The 9,505-nt window shown below is 41.1% G+C and overlaps 1 protein-coding gene across 1 annotated transcript; it reads left to right on the top strand.

The window, feature by feature from the left end:
• Positions 1–97: 97 nt before the first annotated feature.
• Positions 98–9,207, top strand: coq10b (coenzyme Q10B). The gene is made up of 5 exons (XM_046404327.1): positions 98–288; positions 3,375–3,530; positions 4,251–4,443; positions 6,049–6,150; positions 6,387–9,207. The coding sequence occupies exons 1-5, from the start codon at positions 191–193 to the stop codon at positions 6,552–6,554; spliced, it is 717 nt and encodes a 238-aa protein (XP_046260283.1). The 5' UTR covers positions 98–190; the 3' UTR covers positions 6,555–9,207.
• The last annotated feature ends 298 nt before the right edge of the window (positions 9,208–9,505 follow it).

Raw genomic sequence — 9,505 nt, 5'->3', positions numbered from 1 at the left:
ACTGACGTCAGTAACTTCGGCTGACGAGCCAGAAGACTGGCCAATGAAAACTCTCAATTCACACAGTTCCTCCAATGCTAGATCGACTTTAAGAGAGTTCGTTACCAGGGGGCGGGACAAATCTGTGGACACTGATGCCTGACAACTTAGCTTTAGACGGCGAGTAAAGAAATCCGTCAAAGAAGGGACTATGGCGAGAGGTTGTCGGAGCTTACGAAAAGTAGCTGAGTGTATGAAACGGTTACCTTCCACAGCCAGCCGGGAAATACAGACTAGGAACAACGTAAGGTACGGTGTTTTGTCTTGTAACGTTACCGCGCGACTAAACCTGGAAACTAGGAGAAGACGCACATCTCACAATAACAGATGTTAAAAAAATACAGATTGTTGTGAATAGTGGCACACGTATTAAAAGCAACATTTACGTTGTGGACCTGGTTTGGTCTTTTTTAGTCATATATATATATATATATTATGGCCTACATACCGTTGTCAGTCAAGCAGCATTTGAGCAATCTATAGTGTGTCTATAGTGGAATAGTCAGTTGGGCCTGTTGTCAGTTCAGGTCTAACATCTGACTAATTTAGACCAGATATAAATCATAATTACATGAGCCTAACACCACGTAGTACTGTCTGCGAACGTAGTATTATCACACTATAATTTTTTTTGTCTTAAAAGGGAAAGTTCTTGCCCACAAGTAAAACTACAGATGTGTTCCGAATGTTCCTAACCTAAACACTGAAGCAGAATTTCAGTTGTTGTTGATCAAGACCGAGCTACTGTTATTATGCACAATACTGTATAAACTCATAATTTAATTGCTTTTTAACTACGAAGAAATCACTAACTATACCTGTGAGATAATTGTAGTGGAGTAAAATGAACAATATTTTCATCTGAAATGTAAAAGTAAAAGTGAAAGTAGTAACAAATTGAAAAAACAGGGGAAACAGGAAATGAGTTTCGTTGCAGTTGCCATTACTCTCCTAAAAGGGAATTCAAGTGAAATCCAAGTTCAGTTCCTTTGGCACAATGCTTTGGACGGTGGCAAATTCCTTACAGCTCTGTAGAAGTGTTTGTCAGGAAAAAGAGAGGAAGTCTGCACACTGGAAATTGTAAGCTCTGGTAGTTCTGGCAACATTTTGCCCAACAGTTTCTTCACATTAATGGCTGAAGCACAACCTGTTAATATTCAATGGGCGAACCACCTGTTTATCCATCATAATCTGGTTTTGTCCTGCTTCTGCACTCTCATGGGACTCAGTGTGCGCACTGTCCTCCTTCTTTGTGCTGAAGTCCTGATTTCTCAACTGTACCTCTCCGTATCCGCACCCCTACACGTGCGTGGACTTGGCAGTTTGAGGTCAGTGCCATGTGTATCACATTTCACGTAGTAGTGAGTGGGTTGTCTTTGAAGTGACCATCAGGCCTGTGATGGACCAGGAATTTAAAGCAGCACGTCACAAGAAGAAAAAAATAGGTTTTGTGGGTTTAATCTGGTGATGACAACAATATTGTCACATCACATTAAGTGGTGACATCAAGGCTGGCTAAATGCAAACATATCCCCTGAGAGCTGTGTTGTGCTTCAGTGCTCCAGTGCCAGGGACATTGTGGAACAGGGTTCCACAGGTGCCGTGGGTGACAGCCAGGCACAAATCAAGTGATCAGTCACAGCGGCCCTGCAGGCTGCTGATGGCAACAGCAACAGGACCTATGTGACCTATGTATGTTCCTAGCATCCGTGAAGGTTACAAACCCGCTTGTACCCATCCAGATTTAATCCAGTACTTCCATTTGTGATGCTGGAAAGGAACTGACTCAGGACTTTTTGCCTACTGGCTCCTGACCAGTAAAAAAGCTCTATGGAAAAAGGGGAAAGAGAACTGTGACCAGTTATTATTTTAAGGATCAATTGCAGTTGATTGTTTTTGAAAAATGTTTTAATCGATATAAAATGTGAAGTAAACCAGTGATAATTTCAAATCACACGTTCTTGTTTTGTCAGAACAAACCTACGAAATCCAAATGTATTCAGTTTACGGTGATATAAACCAAGAAGAATCAGTAAATCCTCACATAATGTTTGCTTGGTAAATGATGAGTAATCCATTGTCAAAATTGCTGTGACTGGTCAAACATCCAATTATCCAACTACATACTGCAGGGATTATCCCAGCTGATGAGGCTTTTGATGAAAATGATTTAATTTTGTTGACAAGACAACAATAAGCAGTGTGAATAGACTGCTACTTCCCATGAGCTTGGCCCGTGTTGTTGAACGATACCCAGCCCTAGTACTTGGTGTATCAGAAAGGGGTTAAAAGAGTGAGGTTCTCAGTTGGACATAAAGCAACAAGCAGACTGAGTCTGCAAAAACGTATTTATCCAGTATTCACAGGCGTCTTTCTGCATTACCTGGTTGCTTGGTTAAATTAAGCAGAAATGCCAAAAAATCAGGCGTTGGAGTTGAATGAGCCCTGGTGGTTAGGCAGTGCAGTGCAGTGCTTTAGGTCTCTTAAGCTTGTCGTAAAACCGGTGCCCTTGACCTCGTTCCATTTTGATTTACTGGCATCTGTATGCCTGTGACCTTTTTTGTTTGAATGACAAATACTTGGCAGGTGTAACAAGAAGCAGGCTTCCTGCTAACCAGGAATAAAGGCTTTCGTTGCAGCTTGTTACGTTGTTCTTGGTTGACAGGTATGATTAGGTAATTAGCTAGGCTTCATGTTGATGCAGGAGAGACTTCCTGTCCCACTTAGCTTTGTTACTAAGAGGTTAGAGATCTATCTTGGCTAGGTGTCTGTTTAATTGCAATCACAGTGCACGATCTAAGTTGAATTTTATTTCTTATTTTTGAAATGCTTGTAGACTATAACAAGACTTGGAACAGCCTATGAATTTCTCCATTTGCACCACTAAAACACAATATTGCATAGAAGATGGTTCTTTTTTGGCACACAAGTTCCTTATCCACCATGCTGTTAGCCATAACTCATGTTACATTATTTACAGCACAGCATAGCTGTCTAGTTGGCTTTATCACTCTGTTGGTTTGTTCGCATAGCTCGCGTCTGCTAGCCGGTGAGGTTGTGTGAAGTTTGGAAACATAAATATGAGGACATTTAACACCACAATCTCAGTGATTTGGCTAAAAAGTAGATGGCGGACACCTTCAAGATCAATCTCAAATCATCAGATTGTCCACCCCTAATCTGACAGTAGAAAAAAGACTTTTTCATTAAAATAGCAAAAGACAACATAATATTTGTGGAGACAACAGAATAGAACTGAGTGTTTAAACTGAGCTCATGGTACAGAGTAAAATCCTCACCTTGGTTTTCTCTTTATTGTTTTTTTCTGTGATCAGATACTTGTCATCATGTGGGATCCTGATGACTCGCGTCCCTACCCTGCTGGGTGCAGCCATGCCGGGGCGTGGCGTCATCTTGCCTGCCCGCAGCTTCTTCAACCTCACCGATTCCTTCTCCAAAAGGAAGGAGTACTCAGAGAGACGCATCATTGGGTGACTCTTTCAAGTCTGATTTCACTTACAGTGCCCTAGTGACCTAGTCTTAGAAAGTTGTGTTTAAGCCTTGTTCCGTCATATAGTATTCACTGCCTTTTCTTTGTCCCTTGCCATTTCATGTGATGTACTCACCACATTTATAGGTTTAACTGCAGCTCAAATTGTCCTTTTGACAACACATAATTACATGAGCAGATATATGTAGAAAATTCTATTCCTATTGAAAATCCCCAGACATTCTCACAAGTTCATGTAAGAATTATTTTGACGCTGGTGCTCTGTCCGAGGCTCTACATGTGTGTTTCTCATTGACGCACTGAATGTTCCATAGAGGTCATAAAGACTAAATCTGCTTATATAAATAGACGCGGGCAGCAGTGAGGGACATTCAGTTATGTAACAATGGTGTGGACTCTCCATCTGCCTCTCGTTCAGTACACCTTGCCTTTACTTTGTTGAGTTCATTGTTCTTCTCCTCTTCCACTTTTTTGTCTCTCTGTCTCTTCTTCCTCCCACCCCTCTCCTCTTTCTGTCCCCCCTCTGTCCTCTCGTTGACCTAGTTCAGACTTTACTGGGTCAAGAGTCTTGTACTGTGCGAGCCATGTTTAGTGTTTAGTGTTATGTCACATTTGCTGACCTTCATCTACTTCCTGACGTGCAGCTCTGCATGTACACGGGGAACTTACACCTCCTTCCTCTCCATCATTGACTCTTCAGGTATTCCATGCAGGAGATATATGACGTAGTAGCTGGAGTGGAAAACTACCGCCTATTTGTTCCCTGGTGTAAGAAGTCCGATGTGGTGTTCAAACGAGCTGGATTCTGCAAGGCCAAACTGACTGTGGGATTTCCACCTGTGGTGGAGAACTACACCTCTCTTGTCACTACTGTACGCCCCCACCTGGTCAAGGTAAGACACTGCCTCCGGCCCATGTTTGCTGAATATAATAGACAGACATTTTTTAGTCTTTTAATTCTAAACTTCTCTTACTTTTTACTGTACAAACCTGTCAGAAATCACTTGTTTCTGCCTAAAGAATCTAATTTGACCATGAGGACAAGTTAGAAGTCTGTTTGTTGTGCATGACTTGTATGAAATTCCTATGAGTGCTTCTTGCATGATGCCCAGTGTGTCTGTGTGTGTGTGTGGGGGGGGGGGGGGGGTCAGCATTAAGATTTTTCTATTTGCACTAATTTCGAAGACCACAGAGCCAGTTTTTAAAGTCTAATTAACTAAATCATTACCATAAAATTAAGGATATTGACAGTTCATAACAGAATTGCCGTTCATGATACAGTACCATTGACATATATAAAGATGGATGACACATCTCCACTCTCTCTAACAGTACAAAACTGAAGCCAAAAGATCCCAGATATGAGTGCTGCCATATTGTGCTGGTGATGCCATTTGGCACCTGAGTCTGTACACTACTGATGAGGCGACTGAGCTGTGGGATCAAGTTCCCACTCATACACCCGCTTGAACCAATCAGGAGCAGTTCTCAGCTGTCAATCATGACACTTCACCCCCTTTTTATATCAAGTAATAAATTAAAACCAAACATCAGAAAAACATGGAGGGGAGGGGTTTATGACCTATACTGCAGCCAGCCACTTGGGGGGGGGGGGTGTCAACATGTTTTCGCTTCAGTTTTGCTGAGCTGTCATGTTGTCCATTTTTACTTGACAGTAATCATGCTACCTAATGAGACTATCAATACTAATCTCAGCTGTAGTGAACTGTGGTCAGTGTAATTAAGTAGCAACATTTACACTTACATTTTTTTGGTCTATGAATAGTTCACCAAAGGATACAAAGAGAAGTAAATCTGATGTTGATAGTGTCTTGGTGGACTGTTCACCCCGTTTTCTTTTAGATATTAAGAAGGAAAAGTACAGGTGTCAGTAATAAAATTATTTATGAACTGCTTCTGTTTCAGGATCCTGGGATACTGCCACACTGTCATGAATTACATTGTTAATGTTATTTGTAGCACCTGTGCTTTTCTGCTATGACAAGTCAAAAATGTGTACTGGGAAAAAGACCTGTTTGTAACACGAAAAATCCAAGATGTGTATTCATAGTATATGTGCCACCTGGCCGACTATCAGCAGGATGGTTCTCCCTTGCAAGCCGGGTCCTGCTCAAGGTTTCTTCCTGTTAAAAGGGAGTTTTTCCTTGTCACTGTCTGCTTGGTCAGGGGTTCAGGCTCTGGGTCTCTGCTAAACATCTAGAGACAATTTTGATTGTATAAGGTTTTCCCCTTTCATTGTTTCTTTAATATCTATAAAGTTGATAAAATCATTGTATTAGCACAAAGTATCACATTTGCCCCGCATCAGTTTCTTGCAGCTCTTCATTGAAGCTATATGATGTTAACACTCAGATATATGGACATGTTAATCTATTCTAGTAACTACTATTAGGTTAGAAATTCATGAAGGTAGTCTCTAATTTTCTTATTCTTTCCAGCAAACCAATTGCATTTCCTGTGTCTGTGTTTCTGGTCAGGCATCCTGTTCAGAGGCTAAACTGTTCAACCACCTGGAGACGGTTTGGCGTTTCAGCCCTGGCCTCCCTGGCTATCCTCGTACCTGCACTGTGGATTTTTCTGTAAGTAGACGCACTGTGACAGTCAAACATGCTACAACAAAGACTGTGATTGAACATGTGATGGTTCTTCCATGTGTCTGAGCTTGACATGTCTGCACTTGCAAGTGTTGTATTTCAAACTCCAAGAAACACACTCATGCACACACACACGTATCGACAGACCTCTGACAGATGTATACAGTATGAAATTCAGGTGCTAACTTTATCCTCTCTTCCTCTGTCCCTCCCCTCCCCAGATCTCCTTTGAGTTTCGGTCCCTCCTTCACTCCCAGCTAGCTCATGTCTTCTTCGACGAGGTGGTGAAGCAGATGGTTTCAGCATTTGAGCGTCGCGCCTCCAAAATATACGGTGCAGAAACGGCCATCCCTCGCGAGCTCATGTTCCACGAGGTTCACCACACGTAGCATTGCCCGTGCTGCACAAACACACGCACGCACACACACACGCACACACACAAAAACACACAGAGACACAGTGAAAGAAACACGAGAGAGGAGGAGTGTAGCGAGACAGAAAAGACTAACTGTGTTCTAACTGCAGTGCCTTTCTCACAGCTGTGACCAAGTTTCTACCTGGCAATGTCCTGTCTCATTTTTTTAACACTGATGTGGATCCACCAGCTCTTTTTTCACTTGTGTGAAACACATGTGGTTCCGTTTCAGTTCATTTCCATCATTAACACAGCAATCTGTGCCTGTTTGTGAAACTGAGCTCACAGGTTCTGATTATTTTTTCCATGGAGGTGAAAGCATGGCCTAGCAGTGCTGTCGGCCATGACTGGTCGAGCGAGTATATCATCATATCTGCCAATATTAGGTACACTCAGCAGTTAAATACACTGCTGTAACCGCCATTTTGCAACTGCTGTAGTACCACTGCAACATGCTGCTGCTGTTGGAAGACACTGTACCAGTACATTTCTTCTGAAAGCAAGTTCCTGTCTGTGTTGGTAGAGAATAATGTCCTCCTTCCATCAGGGACCAGAGGTCAGCCACAGGGATGGGACAAATAACCGTCATCACAAAATAGTGATACACTCAACTGCAGCATGACAGTCATAGCATCCTTCATATACTCTCTGGCAGTTCAGCCTTGTCTCAGTTCATGGGGACATGTTAATGTGTGTGTGTCTGTGAAAAGGCTCACACTGGACTTGGAACACTCTGTCATCTCAGCTCTTGTGAAGCTGAAATCACTTCAAATGCAGGACATGTTGGATTCCTGCTTTGTAACTTTATTCCCTGTTCAGTGACGTAGATTTCAGGATGTACATATAGTAAATTATTTTCTTGGTATATATTGCATAGACTTGTGTTGGACTGCAAATCACGCAATGCAGATGAGGCCATTTGAAGTTGAAGGAGACTATCTATCTCCTCCCTTTAGAAGGTTTGTGCAGAGTTTTTGGTGAAGTTCCTGGATGTTGTGGTGTGGGGATAAAGACTGAAGACTAAACTTTCCGTTATGGTCAGTTTAAATGATGCGAAATGTTCAGAGCTGCCATGATCAGTTGCTCAAAAAAAAAAAAAAAAGAAAGAAAAAGAAAATTAGTTGCCAACTATTGTTGACAGTTGTGTCAAGAGAGAAAACCGCCACTTATTCCCAACCTTGGTTATTCAAACAGTGGTTATAGATGATGTGATGGTATAAGCTGCAATACTTTGCGAGGCCAGAATCCAAATAGTATTAAAACCTTGATGATGACTTGAACATGAAGAAAATGAATGTCTAAATTCATGCTATGGAACTCCACAAGTCAAAGCAAAAGTTCAGGCTGTGTGCAGTGTAACTCTGCTGCCCTTCATCTCCGCTGTCTCGCCACACACTACCACATACTGCACTGGAATAAAGGGCAGAGGCAGGTTAGACGCCGTGTCACTCAATCAAGCTTTTTGATCATCTGTCGCAGAGGACGTGTACAAATGACTGCAGATAGATGTACTAAGTGTACTGTGAACAATCAGAAATTCACACGTCATTCAAAGGGTGCTTAACTTTTATTTTGCTTTATCTCTTAGAAGGGGGTGCTGTCTGTTTTCTTTTGTCTTTTTGATGTCACATAAACTAAGCTGTCATTATTACTAAGGGATGCTGGACATAAGAGTTGCTAAAAGTGTGCAATATCAGCAGTGTAAGTGTTATTTTTTCAAAGCAGCTAAGCAAGCATATGTACCCTCTGTCAATGTAAGGGCCCAACCTGGCTGGCTAGGCAGAAGCCAGGTCACACACCTTGACCTGTCCTGTCAGTCAGATGCTGTTTCAGTGAGGTATCTGCCATCGTGAAACTGTCACGATTCCAACTGTCCAACCCACACCACTCACTGAGTGCCTCCCGGCCTACTGCCACCATATTTATCTTTATTTGTAAACATTATACTCATTTTATCATATTTATTACTTAGTTTAAATGTAAATATTGGTTTGAAGATGGTAAGTAAGGCCTATACACTATGGCAGGCTAATTGAACATTTAATCAGCAGCGATTTAGTTACAGTTTGACTTGCCACTAGTCATGTCTTTAATGATATCAGTAATTCCTTTTTCACTAGAAAGAATAACAAGGTGAAAAAGGATTGTGACTATTTGAACGATGTTCAACTTAAAATAATCCATTTCGGATATATAGATACACAAGACTCATATAAATTCCTTTTTGATGGCTAAATTTCAATTTGGACTAGTAAAAGAATAAAATGAATAGTTAAAAATGAATTGGAGACAATATAATTGTTACATTTGTACAAATATATTAAAGTAATTTTCACTAGTTACAGTTATGTTTCAGATATCTGAAAATCAACTCTATGTATCTGAAATGACTTTTTCACTAGTTGCAAATACAAGCTGATAAGTCAGTAATTTCATTTCAAATAGTCAGAAGGGAATTCCAGACAACATTTTGATAAGTGAGAACTGAATTGTAGATATCTGTAGTTCAAACTGCTTCGAGCCAAAATGAATACGTGGAATTCCAGCTAGTCAAAAAGCTGTTGCTGATATCTATTGCTATTAGCCGCGCTGATTGAAAGTTGAAAAGGCTTGCCATATGCTTTTTTTTTTAAAAAAGAAATGTGTGTCTGTGTTTTACATGATGGGGAAAGGACTTGTGTTGAATGACTTCAGAAAGATGTACCGATTGCATGATTTATAAATTATGTTTTATAAAAAAAAAAAAAAATTCCTGGCTGGTGTCTTTTCTTTCCCAGTGTACTTTCTTTACACTACAGACTAATTGATGGCCCCAGTTGACTGGACAGAAATAGGGTCATCATGTGAGTGCTAAGAATAGATCTGCCGCTGGTATGAAGACATGGCTGCAGTCGAACAGAAGTCACTGCTGGCAAAGGGCACAGT

This window comes from Scatophagus argus, chromosome 11, assembly GCF_020382885.2.
Source record: "Scatophagus argus isolate fScaArg1 chromosome 11, fScaArg1.pri, whole genome shotgun sequence".
In the NCBI taxonomy this organism is placed as follows: Eukaryota; Metazoa; Chordata; class Actinopteri; family Scatophagidae; genus Scatophagus; species Scatophagus argus.
This window is presented reverse-complemented; position numbering and strand designations above follow the sequence as displayed.

Bases quoted from the DNA above. Each gene is read 5' to 3' on its own strand.
- coq10b (XM_046404327.1), top strand. From the start codon at position 191: ATGGCGAGAGGTTGTCGGAGCTTACGAAAAGTAGCTGAGTGTATGAAA. The intron at 4,444-6,048 runs GTAAGACACTGC...GTTTCTGGTCAG, and splicing joins TACGCCCCCACCTGGTCAAG to GCATCCTGTTCAGAGGCTAA. The intron at 6,151-6,386 runs GTAAGTAGACGC...TCCCCTCCCCAG, and splicing joins CCTGCACTGTGGATTTTTCT to ATCTCCTTTGAGTTTCGGTC.